The sequence below is a fragment of the Physeter macrocephalus genome, chromosome 20 (assembly GCF_002837175.3).
Source record: "Physeter macrocephalus isolate SW-GA chromosome 20, ASM283717v5, whole genome shotgun sequence".
Lineage (NCBI taxonomy): Eukaryota > Metazoa > Chordata > Mammalia > Artiodactyla > Physeteridae > Physeter > Physeter macrocephalus.
In genome coordinates, this window is record NC_041233.1 from 83,572,369 (window position 1) to 83,593,887 (window position 21,519).

At 54.8% G+C, this 21,519-nt stretch overlaps 2 protein-coding genes across 11 annotated transcripts in view; one reads left to right on the top strand and one right to left on the bottom strand.

The window, feature by feature from the left end:
- Positions 1 to 4,628, top strand: part of PPP2R2D (protein phosphatase 2 regulatory subunit Bdelta) — a 64,964-nt gene extending 60,336 nt beyond the window's left edge. Inside the window, exons 10-12 of one of the 8 annotated variants that reach the window (XR_003677774.2) lie at positions 1,096 to 1,537; positions 2,011 to 2,046; positions 4,550 to 4,592. Coding sequence is in view for 5 of the 8 variants with exons in the window: in XM_024121284.3 (XP_023977052.1) it covers positions 1,096 to 1,375 (280 nt within the window). In the remaining 3 variants the exon portion in view is untranslated. Of the gene's footprint in view, positions 1 to 1,095; positions 2,809 to 4,549 lie in introns of those variants that run through there. The other 7 variants (XR_003677775.2, XR_003677773.2, XM_055081226.1 and 4 more) reach the window with 7 other exon arrangements.
- The window catches only part of BNIP3 (BCL2 interacting protein 3), a 22,010-nt gene extending 1,663 nt beyond the window's left edge, over positions 1 to 20,347 (bottom strand). For 2 of the 3 annotated variants that reach the window (XM_055081229.1, XM_007101193.4), the window contains exons 1-8: positions 13,778 to 15,169; positions 13,000 to 13,150; positions 12,572 to 12,656; positions 11,299 to 11,408; positions 11,068 to 11,220; positions 6,894 to 9,608; positions 6,570 to 6,720; positions 5,950 to 6,098 (exon numbers count right to left, since the gene is read on the bottom strand). In XM_055081229.1, the coding sequence (XP_054937204.1) occupies positions 9,563 to 9,608; positions 11,068 to 11,220; positions 11,299 to 11,408; positions 12,572 to 12,656; positions 13,000 to 13,150; positions 13,778 to 13,826 (594 nt within the window). In that variant the 5' untranslated portion in view covers positions 13,827 to 15,169 and the 3' untranslated portion in view covers positions 5,950 to 6,098; positions 6,570 to 6,720; positions 6,894 to 9,562. Of the gene's footprint in view, positions 1 to 5,949; positions 6,099 to 6,569; positions 6,721 to 6,893; positions 9,609 to 11,067; positions 11,221 to 11,298; positions 11,409 to 12,571; positions 12,657 to 12,999; positions 13,151 to 13,777; positions 15,170 to 20,164 lie in introns of those variants that run through there. The other variant, XM_007101194.4, reaches the window with a different exon arrangement.
- Between the last annotated feature and the right edge of the window lie 1,172 nt (positions 20,348 to 21,519).

Below are 21,519 nucleotides of genomic sequence, written 5' to 3' on the forward strand. Positions count from 1 at the left end.
CCCCCGGGGCCCCACTGCATGGCCCTGCTGCGTCCACCGCCACCCGGCCCCCCCCCCCCCCCGTCCCTGAGGTGTGTGCATTCCAGGCTTCAACAGCACAGGTGAGATAAGCCAGGAGAGCTTATCTTTTTTTGTGGTGTGAGGTTTTAGATGAGGTTAATCGGACGCTGAAGGATTTGCACAGTCGGGATCAGCCCTGCACTGTGTGAATGAGGCAGCACGCGTCTCGTGGGGCCTCACGATCCACCCCTGACGATGCGGGGATGGCCCGGGAGCCCAAGGTGCCAAGGAGGAGGCCGCAGGACAGTCTGGTCTTACCCCGCCCGACGGGCCCGCTGAGGCAGGGGCTGGACTGGACGCACGCGGAAGCATTTGCCGGCAACCAGCCACTCTCCTCTTAGCTGTGTAGAGAGACCAGAAGTTTTCACCAGTGTGATAGAAGCGCGCCACGGTGCTGTGTGCTTCAGTGGAGACGCGGAAAGGCGTCAGAACCAGCCCGGAAGGGAAAAGACCACGGGCGCTGCTGCAGCACCTGGAGTGTCGGGAAAGAAGGCCCCGGCTGTCTTGCACGCTGACCCCGTGTCTGAGGCCCCTCCTAACTATTTATATACCTGTTACTTCACAAGAAAAACGCTTTTAAGATTAAAATGAACTTTAAAACCTTGTCTGGTCGGTCGTGAGCAAAGATGGTCACAGATCTCACGAATGTCTTTTGAGCACGTGTGGAGCCCTACTGAATCAGGGACAAAGTGCAGAAGGTTAATCAGACCGTGACCCGAGCCTGGGACAGTGACTGTGTTGGGGTTTTTACCTTGTTTGAAAACACAGTGATGTAATTAAAAGTGTAAATCCATTATTTTTTTCCCTTGTATTTATTTTTACTGATGGGATTATGTATACGAAGTTTAGGAAGAAATTCTCACTGTATCTCTCTCCTGACCATTATGATTTTTCATTTCTTATTTGTAAAAATGACCCTGCTGTGTAGAATTGGGGGTAGGAGAGGTAAGCAGCTCTATCCACGCATCCAGGGCCGGGCCGGGCTGCGGGTTGGAGGTGGTCACTTAGAAGTCTTCCTCTCCTTGTTTTGAGCAGTGCAATCATGACTGGGTCCTACAACAACTTCTTCAGAATGTTCGATAGGACTACATGGAGGGATGTTACGCTGGAAGCTTCCAGGGAGAACAGCAAGCCTCGCGCCAGCTTGAAGCCTCGCAGAGTGTGTGCAGGTGGGAAGAGAAAGAAGGACGAGGTGAGCGTGGACAGCCTGGACTTCAGCAAGAAGATTCTGCACACAGCCTGGCACCCGGCGGAGAACATCATTGCCGTGGCTGCCACCAATAACCTGTACATATTCCAGGACAAGGCCAACTAAGGAGGCAGCGGGACCCCTGCGTCTCGTGCAGAATCGCGCCTGGTCGTTCGGTGCCAGAGGACAGGCGACATCCTCTCCGTGAAGAGCAGGGACGCCCTCCTGCCTCCGCACAGACTGCACGGGCTGGCCGCGCGGCTGGCCGCGGGCTTCTGCTTCAGCAAGGTGAGCCCTGGGTGTCGCTGCTCAGGTGAGAAGCCTGCTCGAAGCAGAGTGACGGACAGGACTCAGAAGAGGCCATTGCTAAAATAAACATATTTATTGAAGTCTGAGCCTTCCTTCCAATTTATAGACCAAAAATTAACATCCAGGAGGAAAGTTGTCAGATTCAGTGTCTCCTCCTGTCCAGCTCTCCTTCTCCTCCGCTGTCATCCTGGGGCCTCCACGTGCGCGGCTGCTGCCCGCCTTCCCTCGGCCTCTCAGCCCAGGCGGGGCCTCGGCTGGCGTGGAGATTCGGCCGAGCGGGCTCAGGCCGCTTTACTCCCATCGCACCTCTGGTGTAACCGCCTAATAAAAGCAACACACTCTAAAAAGTGTTTTTAAGTCCAAAATAAGTATCGTCTTTTTATTTGATTTAATTGAATGTAATGAAATTTTGCAGAATTCAACTTTAAAAATCTTTTGTCCTTCGTTAACAGAACGGTGGAACGTGTGCAGTACTTCAAACTCTGAACGTATGTATCCACAAACTTCCATAACTTTTTTGTTTCTGTAGAAATGGTACATCTGACACACCAGGTAAGGTCTGGAAAAAGCCTTAACTGCAGCTGCCTCTGAGAAAGAAAATCCCAAGGAGTAGTAACAGAATCGCTGCTGAAAAAGTAACACGTGGTTTAAAGTATGCCTCAAATTCACTGCAGTTGAAAACTAAGGTGCTTTTTAAACCTTTTTAAAAGTACTTCGGGGGAAGGGTAACATACTTTTTACAAACTGCTGGAATTATATGCATGCCGAATTTCATACTGCATTTCAAGCCAGCAAAAATTAAACAATTTTAATTATTATGTAATGCCACCACTACCTTGGTGGTTTACTTTAAAAGTAGGTTGATATCAGAAATCAAGATTTCCCGAGACAAAAAAATACAGAGGTAACAACACTAAGCGATTGGAGCTTGCTGCCATGAAATTTCACACAGGAGCTCGAGACCCAGTCCTCCAGGGCACGGGACAGCTGGGGCTCACGTGCTGCTCTTGAAATTAAGGTGTATTTTGGTTACTGGTGATACGGAGATGCAAGAACAAATGTCTTGTCAACTCAGTCCCCTGAATTAATGTTAACAGGATGCCACGTTAGCTCACATCACGTGGGAAACAGAGAATCAACAAGTACATTTATTTTAATTTAAAGGTAATTCTTTTACTGCGTATCGGTTGACGCAGTTCACAAACCTGAGATGTGGAACAGAGTTATCTAAGAATCAGTCAACCCTGGCCCTTAAGGTAAAGCATTTCTAGTAAGATGGGGTTGTATTTACTTGTTCAACTATTTTGACCAAAAAGCTTAATAAATTTCAGATGTTTAACCAGATTTGTACTATGTAACTGGACGACTTTTTTCCATCTTGCCTTTAACACATTTCCTACCAAACAGGAAACCAGCCGTCTGCCTCTCAGACGGCCCCGGGCAGAAGGCGCATGCGTGGTGGCTGCCGCCGGCCGGGCGGGGGTCCCTGTGTCCGTGGGCTCTTCTCCCCCGAGGCGGGCAGACGCTCCTCAGAGATGCTCTTGAGAAACATGTAATTTAAGAGCTGTCTAGCAATTTCTTCCGTGTTCTTTTCCGTTAGACGCTTCTGATTCCATTTAAGCCTTTTTCCCCTCCTGATGAGGTAAAAATCCTGTGGGTTTCAGACTTGACGTTTATTTCTTCTTTATATTCTTTGTTTAAAAAAAAAATCTGTTGTTTTTCTTGTTCTTCCAAAGCTTACCCCTTTTCTCCCGTTTAAAGCTAGAGAAAGCTAGAGAAATTTTATCTGTTCCTGAAAGGTAGTTCTGTGAGTTTTCATCGTTCCTTAGAATTCTGTGCTCCTGTTTTTCCTGAAGCTTTAACGCTGCCTAGGTTGATGGCCTGGGTTGGATGAATACGCTTTATTCGTGTGTGGATTTAGACGTGCACTTTGTAAAGAACAGTGGCAGTTCTAGAAGCCAGGACAGGACGGGACTCAGTCTGATTTTAAACCGTCCCCCAGTCGTGGGCGTTCGCAGGACGAGCAGCAAATTCCCTCCCCCGTGGAGCTGAGTAGCCGTGGCCTCACGGCCGGGAGCCGGCCCAGACTGCCCCCTGGTCAGCGCGGTGGGGTCCCGGCCCCGCGGGCCGAGCCCAGGGCTCTGGTGCTGCGTGGCCGTCTGAGGAGGAACTGTCTGCACACTTTCGTCCAAGGGGGTCCAGGGTTGGCGCTGAGGCTTTTCCTTCTGAGCGTGTCCGGCGCCCGCGGGCAGAGGCGGGTGCGCAGACCGGGGCGGGCCGGGCCGCGCTCCTCGTGGGGAGGACAGCGCGCCGCGCTCCAAGTCCCGGTCTGAGACCAGGTGCTGTCCCGGGGTCATGATGGGGCGGCGGGGGACAGTCCTCCCATCAGGAACTGCCCACTGGGTGCTGTGCCGGGAGAAGCTTCCGCAGGCTCTAGGGGGACCAGGGCGGGAGGGAGGGGACGCCGCACGGGGCCCACCCCGCCAGGGCTGCTCCACGGGGTTGTGGATGGGGCGGGGACAGTGGGGAGGTCGGGTGGGGCCTGACTGGTGCGGCCCACGGGGCTGGTGACAGCCCTCCTGTACCGGGCGGGCCGCGGGCAGGCACCCGGCACGGGCTCCCCAGAACCAACCCAGCGGTGCTCGCCGGATGAACACGCCACAGCGCGGGGTCACCAGGGTCCGTGTCCCACCCGAGCCCTTGGTGGCGCGCCACCTTGATCTCTTAGGAACCGTGGCGGCCCTGACATCACGGAGAAGGGGGAATTGGAGACCTCAGGGTCTCTGCTCAGCTGTCGCCCCTCTCGTCCGGCAGCCCCTCCCTTCACGCCACCAGCTGAGTCCCCCGAGGGGCAGAGTCACGGCGGCGGGACGGGGGGTGGGGGGCGGGCAGCGGAGATCACAGGAGTCCCGGCCGGGGGAGCGGGGGGTCCTGAAGCAGCCAAGGCGACAGCCGCGGCCCAGCCTGACCCCCGCCTCTGCGCCCCCCCAGGACCCGCAGAGCCCGTCCCGGGAAGGCTTCCCTCAGCCGCCCCGCATCTGAAGAGTGAGGCCTGGGGCTGGGGCCCACGATCTCCCGCGACCCCGTCAGCGCCCAGTGAGCGACCGAGAGGACTTGCTGGTCCCATTTCCCTGCTCACCCTCCGGACGGTGACGCCCGCAACCGGAACCTCGGGTGAGTCCGCATCCAGGGCACATCTGCAGGGTCCCTGGCCCCCCAGGCAGGACACGGGACCTTGGCCGAGGCCAGGGCTCCGGGCGGGACCCCGGGTCCTGTGGTGCTGGTTGTGGAGGCCGAGCCTCATCAGGCTGCCCCGTGTTCCTTTGGGGTTTACTGTGTGTCCTGAGACGATTCACGTGTTTGCCCCAGAGTTTATTAGTAGTAAATTATCTTTGTGTATCTTGGGACATCTTTCAAAGATGTGTGTTCCAGGGACTTCCCTGGTGGCACAGTGGTTAAGAATCCGCCTGCCAATGCAGGGGTCATGGGTTCGAGCCCTGGTCGGGGAAGATCCCACATGCCGCGGAGCAACTCAGTCCGTGTGCCACAGCTACCGAGCCTGCGCTCTAGAGCCCGCGAGCCACAACTGCTGAGCCCGTGTGCCACAACTACTGAGCCTGCGCACCTAGAGCCCGTGCTGTGCAGCAAGAGAAGCCACCGCAATGAGAAGCCCGCGCACCGCAGCGAAGAGTGGCCCCCGCTCGCCGCAACTAGAGAAAGCCCGCGCGCAGCAACGAGGACCCGACACAGCCAAAACTAAATAAATAAATAATTTAAATTTTTAAAAAAGATGTGTGTTCCGTAAGGATGGGAAGCTAATTTGTTATTCCAAGAACTAACTTTCAGGGAAAATTTGTTTTCTAAAATCTAATTATCTGAATGCAGTGTAACTCCACAGTTCTTATGAGAAATGTTGTGAGGTTGTTTTGGGTTTTCTTTTTTGAGGGGTAACTGACACAACTATATGAGTTGAAGGCGTACAATATGATGATTCAGTATTTGTGTATGTTGTGAAGTGACCACCACAGTGAGTCTAGATAACTTCTGTCACCACACAGGAAGTTTTTTTTCTTGTGATGAGAACTTTCAAGGTCTCTCAGCAACTTTCAAATATGTGATGGTTATTAACTATAGTCACCGTGCAGTACTTCTCCAGGACTTATTTCATAACTGGAAGTTTGTACCTTTTTACCCCGCTTCTCTCTCTCTCTCCCTCTCCCTCCCCCCCGCCACACACAAACACACATAAGCACACACATAAATACACATACATAAACACACACACACTCACACCTGCCTCTGGCAAACACCAATCTCGAGCTACAAGATGGGCTTTGTTTTTCTAGATTCCACATATAAGTGAGATCATATGGTATTTGTCTTTGACTTACTTGACAGCATAATACCCTCAAGGTCCATCCACGTTGTCTGAAATGGCAAGACCCTTCTTTTTATTGCTGAGTAATGTTCTGTTGTATACATGTACCACATCTTCTTTATCCATACACCCACCAGTGGACACCTGGGTTGTTTCCATATCCTGCCAATTGTAAATAGTGCTGCTGTGAAGATCGGTGTGCATGTATCTTTTCAAAGTAGTGTTTTCATTCTTTGGATAAATACCCAGAAGTGAAATTGCCGGATCACATGCCAGCTCAACTTTTAATTTTTTGAGGAACCTCCATCCTCTTTTCCATAGTGGCTGCACCAATTTACATTCCCACCAACGGTGCGTGAGAGTTCTCTTTTCTCCATATCCTTGCCAATACTATTATTTCTTTTCTTTTTGATAAATGTTTTTTCTTACTTTAGGTATTAAACTGGTAACACCTGTACAAATTTCAAAAGTCTTTAAAAGGACTGTAGCGAAGTGTTGTCCCTTCCTCTGAGCCCGGTGGTACTGATAACTCTTGTTAGTGTCGTCTTGGGCCACACTTTTTCTTATTCAGACACAGACATGACATATTCCCGTCTCCCCGTTTTTGCACACAAGGTAGCAATGTGTACACACCTGCATTTCGCTCTTCCCACCGCACGGTGGTCCTGGCTGTCTCCCCGCAGTTTGGAGGAAACATCCAGCACCACGAGGATGCAGGAGCCGGACTGGGTGGGCATTCCTCGTTCGCCTGGGGGATGCTGACCTGCCGGTCCAGGGATGCTCTCTGAGTAAAAAGATATTGTCTCTTTATCTTACTTTTGTAACATTTTATTTGGAAATAAATCAGTTGCAAAAACTGTAGCGTTCCTGCCTGCCCTTCACCCATCACCCAGGCTTAATTAACACCACGTAAAGGGGGTGAAGTCGCCCCACAGTACTTGCAGCTCATCCACAAACCTTCGTGTTTGTTTTCCCAGTTGTCTTTTTCTCGCCCGGGATCCATGATGCATTTCATTGCCGCATCTCTGAATTTTTTTTTTTAATTTATTTATTTTTGGCTGTGTTGGGTCTTCGTTGCTGCGCACGGGTTTCTCATTGCGGTGGCTTCTCTTGTTGCAGAGCGCGGACTCTAGAGCGCAGGCTCGGTAGCTGTGGCGCACGGGCTTAGTTGCTCCGCGGGATGTGGGATCTTCCCGGACCAGGGCTCGAACCCGTGTCCCCTGCATTGGCAGGCGGATTCTTACCCACTGCGCCACCAGGGGAGCCCACTCCGTATCTTTCAATCTCTAACAGCTCCTCATTTCCTCATGACCTTGAGCTCAGACAGTTATTTTGTAGAACCTCCCCCAGTTTGGGATGCCTTGATATTTTCTCATGAGTAACCTACAGTTATACATCTCGGCAAGAATAGAGAGAGATGTTGGAGTCAGGAGGTCCACGGTACCCTAGGTTCCCTTGGCGGTAATTTCCTAGGGAGGCAGTGACACCGGGCCCACGTCAGCAGCTGTCTGCCTGACGGTCACTCGTTCCCTTGTCCCGTTTATTAATTGGATTCTGTCGGGAAGAACTGTCCCTTCCCCCACTTACTTGGCCTCCATCGGTGTGGACCTGTGGATCCTGCTCGAGTCCGGTGACGGCCCATCACCACCAGGAACCTGTTACCAGGCTGACCCACTTCGAGCCACTGCAGGTCCCTCAGGTTGGCTCCGTGTCCTTCACCTCAAGCGCGGCCCCACCTCCTGGCACCACAAATGTTCCTCAGGCTGCCCTGGAATTCCCACTTTTCCAAGGAGCTCTGGTCTGTGGGAGGATGGATTCGCCCCCAGGATCGGTGTTATTTTAATCCAAAATTGTCTGGATGATATTATTCTGTAAACTTGCTGTTCCGTGAATAAAATGAATGATGGTGTTATTTGCGTTAACATAAGGGGCACGTGTGGAAAGGCTGTCACCATTCTGCTCTCCTCCTGCCCAAAAGGTCAAAACAAAAACATATAGTCACACATTTTAAAAGAATCAAAGGTCCACTGTAATGTTGCAGTGAGAGGAGAAAACCTTGTGATCGGCTGCAGCAGGCGCTTCCGGCCCCATCACGCAGCTCAGCCTGCGCCTGGGGAGCGTCAGTAACAGGGCAGAGACGGAAGGAAGGGGACGTAACACGGAGGAGAGGAACAGAGCGATAATCCAGCTAGAAGACGGGCGAGAACTAGGATTGTAAAAAGCGAGGAAAGCAGACGAAAGCTATTGGAATCCATCATAAAGTAAAACTGCTGCTCCAGAGGAGAAGGAAGGGAGCGGGGCCGAGATTACACTTAATAGCTTAGAACTCCCCAGACCTGCGGGTGCCTTGTGTGTCTCAATGCACAAAGGCCTTCGTCACGGGCCGGGTCACCTGAGTGACGGATGCACAGAGCTCTCCAAGGGGTGCTGGCTCTGAGGACACTGGCCTTGCTGGACGGTCCCGAGTGCAGCCTGGTGCTCCTGACACTTGAACAACCAACATCTGCTGTTAAAAGGGAATCATCCCCTTGGCCAGAGCGGGTCAGTGGGATACGCAGGCTTAATGTTTCAGGGATAGATTACATAAGGCGTCTTGATGCCATTCCATCCATCAGCTGTCTCCAAAGGAAAGGGCTGTAGGCCTCTACCTCCAAGGTAATTGTTTAAATATAAACAAAGATTTCAAAAATTAGAACGTGACATTTATTTAACACAACCGAATTTAGTGTGGAAAAGTGAAACAAATACAACAGCATTTGTACAGTATATCAAAGGGGCAGCCTTTAAAAACCATGCAGTGGGGATAACACCTGGTTTAATGAAAAAGCTCGTGTGACGTACGTAAATACCATAACCAAGTATTTGGCAAAAATTCATTTGTTTTCTATTTCCGGGCTTTTAAAGTAGACACAGAATAGCTTAGAATAAAGCTGATTCTAAGAGCACACACAAACTGAACACAGACTAAATTTAGCAATCCCGAGATAAGAGAAGACGCCGATCATCCGGCCGTTGCCGTCCAGGGTGGCAGTCGGTCTCGGCGGGCGTCCCTGTGCCGCACAAGGTGCCGGCGTGGGGACCACCTGGCCCACCCGTGTTGCGGCCTGGATTCTACATGGCACGTCACAAAGAACCACCAGCACAGTGAGCTGAGGGGCGTCTGTAGTAGACGGATGCATCCGCTTAAATATGGTCTACAACAGGGGGTAAGGCCACAGTGTTTATTCGGGGTAGACCCTCACGTAGTCCTTTTAATATCAACGGTATTCGTTCTTTCAAAATACAGTGTTCAACTCAATCAAGGTTGCAGATGATGTGTTAAAATACTACATATATCATGGATACGTTAAAATTATTCATACTTAAATATTTATAATATCCGAAGATTACCATCAAATCATTAACAGATATTAATCAATGACAGGCTTATTACTTTACCCCATAAGTATGATTATGGGAGAGCATGGTCTTAGTGTCTTTATCTTACTGAGTTAGGAACGTGGCATTTACAGAAGAAATGACACAAGTGGCGCAGCCACCCAAGGACCAAGACGGCCTCCTCTGTACGCTGTGCCGCGGACAACACACATCCCCACTACATGAGAAAGCCGGACGCCAGTTCTTCATCAAAACGTGCTGGTGGATGTTGTCAGGCGCCTTCCAATGTAGATCCTTAACAGAAAAAGGAATCGGTAGTTAACGTGGTCTCGCAACTCCCGGGCAAGTTTGCACAGCTGAGACAGGGCAGCTGACGCTGGTCCCAGCTTATTTACGTAGGGGGACTGGCTCTTACACCCACTGGTAAAACTTGTGTCTTATTCTTCATCAGTGTGTACACATTTCAGCATCTAACGTAGAAGGACCCAGCGGTGCTCTAACAGCCACGCAGTGGATACACTCAATACAAGCACAAAGGAGAGGGTTCTGCCCAGCCTGAAATGCTCGTACCCCCATCACTGTTTTCTGAACTGACCACACGCTGCTAGAAAGAGTCACCTGCAGGACAGGTGATATCGCCAGGTTTATCGGCACCAACCTCACAAAGACCCCTGCTGAGCGGTGAGGCCCACGCCCCCAGGAGCCCAGAACTGAGGGGCGGGAGCATCCTCAGAGGGCTGTCCGGGCAGGGGGGGCTGGGGGGGGATGTCTTCAGGAGCCTGCAGCCCAGCACGGGGAGCTTCCTTAGAGCAACTGGCGGGGCTGGATTTTATTATCCTGACCGCTTTGGAGGCTGGTAAGAAGGGCAGACACCCGTGTTGGGGGCTGGCTGCAGAAATCCATCTTGACGTGAAGGCCTAAACCTCAAGCCGGCAGGCCCCCACAGAATCCGACTGCTAGTTCGGGAGAAAGCTCCAGAAATCAGTACCTCCCTGCCTGAGACTGGCAGAGTCTGACTCTGAAAAGCACTGTGCTGAGAGGGAAGGCCAGGGCGGAACCAAGAGGGAGAGGCCGGGGGCCTGGCCCCACCAGGGAGCCCTCTCCCCAGGCAGGCAGGACTGTGGGCTGGGGTTCGGGAGGTCGGGAGGGACTCTGCGCTCGCCTCCCAGAGCAGGCGGGCTGGCGTCTCCTCTGCCACATTCACGGAGCCGGCGGTGGCACCAGCCCACGTCAGGAGGCCATCTTGACAGTCCAGATGTCCGCTAAGCTGCAGCCACAGAAGCCCATCCATCCGCACCAGGACCAGGGAGAGCCCCCCGCCCCCCCGGTCAGAGGCTGGGGATGAGCCACCGAGGGCAGCTGCGGGCCCCGCTCCTCAGCACGTCGGGCTCAGTGTCTCCATGACCCAGGCTGCCCGTGTCCCGCACGGTCGTCAGAACCGGCGCCCTCTTCTCTCTCACTGCTGAGTGGACGCCAGCAGACGCGTGCAGCCCGAGTTACTGACACCGCCCCCTGCAGCCACCCCACCAGCGGGGAGGCTGACCTGCGCCCGCGTGCAGCGGCCCAGGTCACGCAGCCAGACGAGCGCCCCTGCGCGTGAAAGAGGCGGCGAAACCAGCCTCTGCTGCCGGACGCTCGGGGCAGCGCCGCCCCGGCTCGCGGCTCCGGGCTCTGTTTCACACACCCACGTCGCCCGTGCTTCTAAGAGCTAGAAGGACCCCACGCTGTGCCGTCCACACGGGGAGTCACCTACCCCAACCCGATGGCCAGCAGATGGGACAGCAGAAGAGACGGCAGAAAAACTTTGAGAAACTCTGCGGAGAAGATGCCCCCTTTCTTCATGACGCTCGTGTTCCGCATGCTGAGCGTGGGCGCGCGCTTCGGGCGCTTGAAGAGGAGGAACTCCCTGGGGGAGAAGCGTCGGTCAGCGGAGGCGTGCCGGGCCAGCCGGGCCAAGGCGGGCCCCCAGTGCAAACAGACTCACTTGGTCGGGGGGACGTTTTCCGGCCGGCTTGACCAATCCCAAATCCAGTCTGAGTTTTTCTTCAAGATGCTTTCGACTTCCTTCCTTCTCTCCATATACTCTTCCTCAGACTGGGGCAGAGCGAATGGTCAAAGCAAGCCAGCCTGCCGCACCCGCAGCAGAGCGCTCACCTCCCACCCAAGCATCAGACCGGCACAAGCGGAGCTCGCAGCCCAGCCAAGGGGGGAGGCGAGGGCTGCGCCCCCCGGCTCTCCCCGCTCCTCCACACGCGTCACCGGGCTGAAGGCCCGACTCAGACTCGAAGAGCTGCAGATGCTGCCCCAAGGAAGCGATGAAGCGATGCCAAATGAGGACAGACGTCCAGAGACGAAGACGGAAACCATCTAAAGTGGCCCCGAACAGGGGTGTGCCTGAGCAAGCAGGATACTGCACGGCAATGAAAGCAGGACACGCTTCCACGTTAGATGGGAGAGGAAAAGAACAGAGACTTACGTGGACCCCTGACCGCAGCTGCGTTTTTTAAAGTACGTAATACGCTCACTAAAGAGCTTTGAAAAGTTGGGTTACAGGTGTTCTCCCCTGCTTCTCTGCACAGGAAAAACTCTGTACCTGATCGTCTAATTCCTCCTTAAAATCGGGGGGGAAATTGCTTCACATTTTGGAAATACTCTAAAACATGGTACCAAAACCAACCAAACGCCTGGGCGCACCAAAGCTGGGGGTGGACCCCACGTGTCTGGGGGCAGGCCCGGCGCCGCCCCTGAGGAAGCCTGGGCACCAAGGACTCCTGGTTTCCTTGGCGAGGGAGGCCCTGAGGGGAGACCAGCACGGGCCGCGCGGACCAAGTGGTACTGACCGAGCCCACGGTTCCTGACAGCTTTCACAGCGAGTCGGGGACCCACGGGTTCCTAAGATACACGGCCCAGGCATCACGACCGGAAAGGACCTGGCAAGGCCGCACCGGCCCCGGCCCGACCGAGGCCACCCGAGAAGCAGCACATAGGGCCCCAGGCTCTCTCCCACCCACACACTGCCCAGCAGACAGACCCTCCGCCTGGCTCCCAGCTCCCCCTCCTCCTGGCCACTCCCAGTGTCTCCCGGGACGGCGTGTGAGGGCAGAGGCGCCCAGGCCGCACGGCCTACCCAACCTAAGCCCCTGCCGCTTCCGGTCCAGCGTGCAGTGCGGGGCGCGCCCCCCGCACTGCTTCTGAGGGCTGGATTCCACAGAACTTTGTGCAAACAGATCGCAAATGTGTGCACGTGCACACCTTACCTGGGAGCTGTTCTTTTCTCCAAGGCCATGTGTGTCTGTCTCAGGAGCTCTGTTAGTATCTTGTGGGGTCTGTGAACGAGGTGGGCTTGGGGAAAACACAACGTGTTAACCTTCTTTCCACCGGGAGAAGCAAAACCCCACAGGCAGGGCCCAGCCTCCAGGGCCGGGAGGAAGTGCCCCCGCCAGCACCCGGGGCCAGACCAGGGCCAAAGCGTCCCGCCAGCTCCTCAGCTGAGCTCTGCTGCCCCGCAGTCAACAAGCAGAAGCAGGGGCCCAGCACCACACAGACAGGCCCCAGTCGCTTCCTCCCACCTCAGGGCAAAGGGCCCGCTGTCTCGGGAGGGCCGCACTGAGGCTGGGCAGGCGTCTGCAGCCGCGCCTGCTCCCACCTGGCCTGCCAGCGCGCTGACACACGCGTGTATGCCCACCTGTCACAGTGAGAGCTCCTGGAGCTGCTCCGTCCAGATTCATGCTGGGCATCCAGCAGGATTTTTTCCATGTCGCCATTATAAATAGAAACTGAGTCTGGAACACTGCTCCCGTTCCCATTACCGCCAAAGTGTAATTCTACCCAGGAGCCTGACGGGGATAAAAAAAGGACATGGTTGCAATTTTCCACCCACTCTGGAGTCTGGTCCTGACAAATAACCAGCTCACGCCCCCATTTCCAAGACGCGCCGGGGGCTCGCAAGGAACCGTCGCCTTCAATCCCGCTGCAACGCCCTTGAGGCCCATCTCTGGCACCTGCAGTACAGTGACCCTCGCCAGGGACCCCCGCGGGCCAAGGCAGTGTACTTGCTGGCACTCCCAGACTGCCTGCACAGTCAGTGGGGTCCCAGTGACCAGGACACTCTCCTGCACTCAGCTCTTAGGAAGCAAAGGGTGTCAGCAAGAGCCTTAGGGATTTACACACTAAGGAAAGGTTTACAACCTACTTACACATTCCAGCAGCACGTTCTGACCCTGAGGTCCCACAGGATTCATTACCGATTACTGCTCTGTATCTTACATCAGATGAATAAAACAAAGGTAACTAAACCCGATTAACCAGAGCAAGCAAACCATCCCCAGTGTTCATCTAGCCAAGTCTTTACAGCAAGTAAACTCAGCATTCTTTAACTTGAACTGAAAACTGACATGTTATGTATCCACCCATATGTCATCAAAACAGAGAACTCCTTAGGGCCAAGGTCATCATCTGCTTACCAAAATGTAGCACAAAGCAGCTACCACCCCAGATCCTACGAGCCAGCATTCGAAGCTTAGCTTTTGTCTCTCCAGCCCCACGACTTGGGAGGTGACTTGATAAATTCACCAAGGCAGCCAACAGCTAACCCGGCGGGCACCCTGCTGCACCAGCCGTGCTGGGCTCCGGAATCGGGAGTGACCGGGGAGAGCCCCTCCAGGGGCACCCGTGAGGGGAGGTGTCCCCAGTCCGGGCACAGCCGAGGTCCAGGTGGGTACAGGCAGGGGAAGAGGTGCTGTCGCGCTCGGCTGTGTGTATTTTGGGGGTTGACAGGTGGAAGAGCTGGAAGATGAGATCAACTTTGGCAATTCCCACAGGAGGACGGGTGTGAACCCTAGAGAGGTCCTGAAGGGGTCAAAGTACAAGTTCTGTGCGGCGGGGCTGAGACACCCACAGGTGTGCGGACAAGGCAGGCGGTCAGGACCCTGAAGCAACACCTGGGGGCTCGGACCAGAGGGGGCCCCCATCCTGTCGCTGCTGTGCGGTGGACCAAGGCTGGCTTCCAGCGACTCACGGGGTCCACAGGCTCTCACTTCTGAACCCACACCTAGGAGCAGGGTTCCAGGGTGGAAAAGTTCTAGGTGTACGTTTAATGTATTGCAACGCCACTGCTTTCCGACGCAGCCGAAGCAACGTGAGCATTTCTGTTGCCCCACACTTGGCAGCCGTCTTTAAATATAGCCATTCTGTGGGTGTGTGGTGGTAGGTTATGTGGTTTATTCTGCACTTCTCTGATTTCTCCCGAGGTCGAACATTTCTTCACGTGCTTACTGGCCGCGTGGAGAGCATCTTTTCGAAGCAGCTGTTGAAAGCTGCTCCTCTTTCCAGCTGAGTGGTCCATCTTTCTCCATCTAGCTCGATATTCAAGACACAAGCTTCGCTTTTTTTGGCCATGCCGCGAGACTTGTGAGACTGAACAGGGCCCTGGCAGTGAAAGCGTCGAGTCCTAACCACTGGACCGCCAGGGAACTCCCGACACAAGCCTTTCTTCATTTGAATGTGTTGCAGGTAACTTTTGCTGTGGAAAGACAGCCTTTCCACTCAAGCCTTCTGCTGGAACATAAAAGTTCTTGCTTTCAATTCACTCTTCCACTGCCAGGCTCCGTTCACTGGCAAGACTCCGCCTCTGCAGTCCCCTCTGCCCCGTCCTGCTTCCAAGCTGGCCACGCGCACCCGTCTCCTGGGCCCAGGACAGTGCCTCTGCCGTGTGTCGTGGGTCCAGACCTCTCCAGGGTGGGTGCAGGAGGGGGAGCGCAAAGGCAGACCAGACTGAAAACCCCGACTGAGGCTGGTAGTCACTGTACGGCTACTCCAGGAACCATGACCCAGAGCTGCTGCTCTGCGCTGAAACCAGGGCCCCAGGGGCACCACACAGCACCAGCCATTCGGGGCCCGGACCCCTACACGTCACCCCCTCCCCTGAGAGCCCGGGCCTGCCCTCAACAGCAGCTTGCTGCAGAACAGGTCACATTCATCAGAAGAAAGCCAATCAAGGGTCCAGGAATAAAACGTAAACATACAGCTTATACCACGTCCAGCCTCCCACCTGGCTGCTAACAAAATGATCACCAGTTTTCAGATGTTAACACGCTTCTCACTTTAGCCTCTCAAGTTCCTTCATGTTGGTCCGGCCACACGAGGCAGGCCAGGGTCTGTCTGGAAGCCCAGGGCTCCCTGGACAAAAGCCAGGGCCACTCAGCCTCTGCAGCTCAGCAGAAGCTACAAGGACTCTGTGCCGTTCCTGAGACAGCCCGTCTTGACTGGCGACCCTAGTCCCACCTCCTCTGGTGGCTATGCAGGGGCTAGGAAAGCCCTGAAGCAAACCATAAGAGGCTCCAGCGTGCGATTCCTTCACTAGCCCTCCTTCCTTCCCAGGAGCAAGGTGGACCTCGGCCCGGCAGCTCTGGCCCCCCATGGCATGGAACGGGACCTGCTCTGGGCACAGTTCCATTTTTCTAGGTTCTAAGTCAGGTTCTGGGCCTGGCTGCCCAGATCACTTTTACTTACGGTGTCTGACATGAATGAAGCTTGAGGTGCAATGTCTTCTCTGACACCACTTCTGACATGAAATTGGGGCGGGGGGAGGCCTATACCAATAAGCAATCTCCAGCACCGACTGGCTGTCCAACAATTCACTTTTGACACTACCTGGAGTTAGTGTCAGATCCCACAAGCTAAAGATCTCAGTCTCACAAGACTGTCCCCACATCAGACAGCCTCAAATGCCTGGCAGACCAAGAATTCAGGGGTTCCGACAACCCCCTCCCTCTTCAATAATTCACTAGAAGTCACAGGACTCAGGAAAATGTTCTGCTTACACTTTCCCAGTCTCAGAAGGGTTACAGCTCAGAGACAGCCGGGTGCACAGGGCAGGGTATGGGGGGTGGGAGTGGAAGGGGACAGTTTCCACACCCTCTCCCAGGACCTCAGTGCGTTCAGCAACCTTTTTATAACCCAATCTGCAGCCCCGCCCCTCCCTTCCCCTCCGCGGGTGGTAGGGAGTGTGTGCTGAGTTCCCACCCTGGGGCTCCAATGGCTCTCCCATCCCCACCCTGAGGCTACCTAGGGCCTCATGAGTTACCTCATTAGCAGACTCAAGCGTTTTCCAAAGGGGCTCCTTATGAATAACAACATCTCTCAGGAAATTCCAAGGGTTTTTAGAGCTGAGCTCTGTCTGGGTCAGGAACCAGGGACAAAGATGAAACATATTTTTCAAATTGAGATATAACGGACATATAACATTATCAGTTTCAGGTGTATGTATATTATACCACAAGGGCCAACTCAAAACTCCATGGAGACAAATATATATGCTTTTTAGAATCATCTCACAGAAAGTCTCAAGCATCCTTCAGAAAAAAATCCCATTCTGGGGTGTCTACAGCAAAAGCTTTGGGTCCAAAAGCTGTATTCTAAGAAATGATTTACTAAAGGACAACAGTTTTATTATTAACCTGCAGCAACTGGGTAGGGAAAGCAGCTTCCTGGAAAATGAAGACAAGGTGTGCCATTAATCTACTTGCATCTGTAATTAAGATCACTCACCTTTCTAAGCCAGAAAGACGGGATTCAGGTTGCTGAAGGGTAACCTTATAACACTTCCTCAGAATCCTAAATAACCTATCAGATAACTGGTGTAATTAGGCCTCAGAAAAAAAAAAAAAAAAACGGAAGGGTAACCTTATAACACTTCCTCAGAATCCTAAATAACCTATCAGATAACTGGTGTAATTAGGCCTCAGAAAAAAAAAAAAAAACAGGTGGTGAAGCTGCTGATCCAGGCCCCTGCCCACCAAGACCCATAATTTACGCTCACAAGACACAGGGCACGCAAACAAGGCAGACGAGATGGACGGAAAGCCTAGGCTACCAATATTACATCATCACAGAAAGAAAACTGACAAGCCTTAGAGTTAACCCATTTCTTTTTTCTTTTTTTAAATCTCCTGTGACCTCCACGATCCTTGGTCCCAAAGAAAATAAAGACCATGTTTTGACTTTGATGACTTGTGGGCCCCAAGATTTGTAACTCAAAATGTTATCACATCTTAGAGCCCTAGAGAGGCTACAGCAATTACCCAAACACATAGCTACTTACTGGGTAAGCCATAGGTGCCATTTAATTCAGCTAAACTCAACTGCTGTTAACTGAGTGCAAGCTAGGAACACACGCAGAAGTGTTAACCGTAGCTCACTGAGCCACTGCTTGGTTAGTTAGGTGGCGGAATAGATTCCAGCTGTCTCTGATTTACCCAGCTTGAAAACAGAGATAACGACAGCAGTACTTTTTCAGCCTGTGGAAGGAACCCTTACTCTGTCAAGTAACTTTAATACAGCACCCACAGTGTTCACCCTAAATATTCTGCCCAAAGCTTCTCAAAGTCCCTGCCGCCACCGTGGGACCCCAGGCCCTCCTACCTCCCGGGGCACACACTCCCCTCCAGCCCCAGCTGTCAGATGCTCCACACCCTATCCGGGGTAGCAGGTCTCAGCCCCGGCTATGGAGGACCACCTGTGCTGCTTCCCCGCCCCCGTTCTCCAGAAGTCTAACCCAGCGGCCTGAAAATCCTGATTGGGAATGCTGCAATGGAACCCCGGTACGTTTATTTTGAAAAAGCCGTAACGGTGACGCCAGGCAGCCGCGGTTGAAAACTACGAGGGGAACGACCTACACGACTGTGGGATTAATGAGAAGGTGGAATCCCTGAGGAGAGCCCTGGGGAGGCTTCTTCCCCGGGAGAGGTGGGATTTAAGAAATTACTGTTTGTAAAAGCTTCTCAAGTTAGATGGGACAGGAATGAGAGGCTTGACTGACAAGTGATTTTGAACATAAAGTCAAGCAGGTAGGCCATTCAGGCTCCTGGACCTTAACAGGAGCTGGCAAATCGCACCCATCCTTCTGTCTAATGTCTTCTGTCACCGACGCGCCTGCCTGCCCTGTTTTTCACTTCACCTCTGGGCCTCACTGTGAACATCTGTGAAAAGTAGAGGTTGGGCCAGGATCTAGATGCCTGAAACCCCTTCCCTCCCAAACTGCATGACACAAGAACTGCGAATTCTCTTCCTCTTCATATACCTTCAGCCGCGGTGGATGCCTGGGACAGCGGAACCCTCTGGCTGCAGACAGAGCAGTGCGTGAAGGGGCAGGGACTGTCTCAGGGTAAACCAGGAGCACCTTACTGCATTGACCCCCCCCCCTCCCAGCACAGCAGGGGTTGGGGGGGGTCTTCTGGGATGTAAGGTTCACACCCCCTCCCATGATGCTGTGACACAGTATCACAAAACTCCATCTTCTCCCTGCATGTTAGGGGTTGTTTATCTGAGGACAAGAAAGGCATATACGACATCTTGCTGCTGGTTAACAACTTTAACTAGAAAGGACCAGGAGGCCGAGAGGCAACATCAACTTCGCTGTGGAGTCAGGGGAGACATTTGGTCCGAGGACACAAGCAAAGGGGAAAAGGTCTGCCATTGTCTGCGGGCTCAGCTACCAAGGCTCTCAGTTCTTTTCGAGGTAAACAAGAGGTAATCAAATCAACACAGAGCAGAGGACAAGTGTCGCCCCAGCCACCAATCCCTGCTCGGATTCAGTTTCCCAGGGCGGCCGAGGCCCCACGTGACTCCTCCCACACAGGGCGGCCGGGGAGCGAGTGCCCCGCAGCACGTATCCCGGAGAGCGCAGCCCGGAGAATCCTCGACACTTTCCCCTCAGCGTGTAACTGTCTTTTTATAGAATACACAAAACAGAAAAATCTTTTAAACCCACGAGCTGGCACTCTGCATCGCCAATGACTCAGCAGTTTGGTCTGCCAATCGAGGACCGAAGATGGAGCCGCTCAGGACACTCCGAACTCTTCCCGACAAATCTGACCCACTAATAAAACAGACCGTGATAGCAACTAAGTAGTTTGATAACAGGGCTGACTTTAAAAGACAGTTTACAAAACGCTCCTTGGATCTTTTGTAAGACAAAGATTCAATCCCTTAATCTGTTTCAAAGGAAACAGTCACTGTCGAAATTTAAGGAGCGATTGCAGGATTTTTAAGCTGTGGTTGTAGTTTTAAATTATACAACGCAGGAGACCAAGTCTTGCCTAGTGAAATCTTGTTTTGAGGAATACGAGAAACTAGTAGCTCAAATCCAGACAATGTAAAGATTTTTAAACCTTAACGAAACTTTAAAATTCACTAAGGCTTCAACGGCCCTCTCCAAAACTTATTTACGAGTTCCCGCCGCCGCCTGAACTCTTGCTTCAGAGAATAAAGGTCGGCGCGCGGCCCCTCCTCCATCCCGTGGGCCTCGGGCTCCTCACCGGGGCCGGCCCCGCGGGGCCAGAGCCGGGTGGGTCAAGGCCGCCACCGGCCCCGGCTTCCCGGGAGGGGGCGGGGTGTACGCACCGCGGCCACGGGGCCTCGTGCTCCCCCCCGCAGGTCAACCCCGAGCTGGGCTCTGAACGACCCCCGGACGAGCGAACGTAACTAAAGAAAGGCCGGCCGCGCCCCCGGCCCAGCGTTTTCAGGGCTCTTCCTCTCACGGCGCCTCGCCCAGAATCCCGGGACCCCGTCCTCCCCAGCCCCTCCGGACCGAGCCGCGGACGGCTCACAACCCGAGTCCACGAGTCCAACCGCAAGTCTGGGCGCCTGCTCGCCGGTAGCGGCACCGGCACCGAAACCAGCACCGGGCTGCACCTCGGAAGACCAGGCACCGCGCGGGCTTGGGGCGCCGTCGGCGCCTCGGTCGCCCCGACCCGGAGACGGGGGCCCCTCCGCAGGCCCCTCCTCTGCAGGCCGGGTGCCTTTCCCCCGAAGGCCGCCCACACCCAGGCCGGCCCCCGGCCCCCGTTCACCGTGCAGGCTCTCCTCCTGCAGCCCGGGGGTCTCGCTCTGCGACATGGCGGCAGGGCGAGGGCGCTGCGGCCGGCGGGTCGGGGCTGGGGTCGGCGGGCGCTCCAGGAGGGAGTGGGGAGCGGGAGCGTCGCAGCAGCTAGAGCGCGGTCGGCCCGCGGCTCCGAATGACTGACGCTGGCGGCCGGAGCTCCGCGGATAAGCGGCGGCACCGCCCACTGGCCGTGGGGCGGGGCCTGCGCGTGCGCGAGGGCGCGCGGCGCGTGCCGCGCGTGCAACGCGTGCACGGGTCGGATCGCGAGGAGGGGGCCGCGCTTGCGCAGCCGGGCGGGGGCGGGGCACGGGCGTCTAGCAGGTGCGCGCGGGACGTGCCGGCATCGCCTGGAAACGGGCGGGCGGGAGGCGGGGCCCGGCGGGTGACTCGTCTCGGCGACGCTGCCTGAGGCCTGACTGCGCCCCCTCAGACACAGGGCCGGGGAAGGGACGGGGGACTGACAGTGGGGCTGCGTGTAGAGTCGGGCCCGGGGCTGTGGCCCGCACCGTGCGGCCAGCGGCGACGCCGCCCCTCACCTGCAGTGCAGCGACCACCTGCTGTAACTTGGACCGGCAGGAAGTCAGACAGTATCTCTAGCAGCGGGTCCAGCAAGCCACACATCAGCCCCTGGAACAATCAGCCCAAGCGGCCAGGACTTGGTCGCCGACTGACAGCTTCCCCGATTCCTGCCCCTGTCTCCCACTCAGGACCAACCAGAGGAAGCCAAATGTGACCAACGTTCGGCCCCCCAACCAATCACCACTCCTAGTGGGCCGCCCCCCCCCCGGCCCCCGCCTCCGTGGGCCCACCTGAGCCCCTCCCCCTGGGGGCCCCCCTCCCCCGCCCGCCTTGGGTCTCTGCAAACACGCGCACGTGGGGCTCGCCGCTCAGCAGCTCTGAGTAGGAGCCGCTGCTGTGCTCATTGGGGGTCTTGGTTTCCTTTCCGGATGAGGATGCTCTTGGGAGGGGCGTAGTCTTCTCAGCTTTCTCTCTGGATGTGGAAGCGCCGGCCTTCCTTTCAGCTGGACCCTCACTGTCACTTGGTCAACGTGCATTTACCAAACGGCGCCCTGTCCCAGCCCTGCACTAGTGGGTACAGCCGGGGACAACAGCAGGCAGCGTCCCCGCAGAGGACAAACTGCAGAGCCCCCCGGACAATGCACCTCTGCCTTGGTGCCTCTCCCAGCGCCTCGGTCCCCCTCACCCGGGAAGCTGCCCATATGGAGCCTTCCAGCCCATGAACACTGTGTTTTTCTCTGTTATTTAGGTCTTCTTTGATTTTTCTCAGCAATATCTTGTAGTTTTCGGTGTACAGGGCTTGCA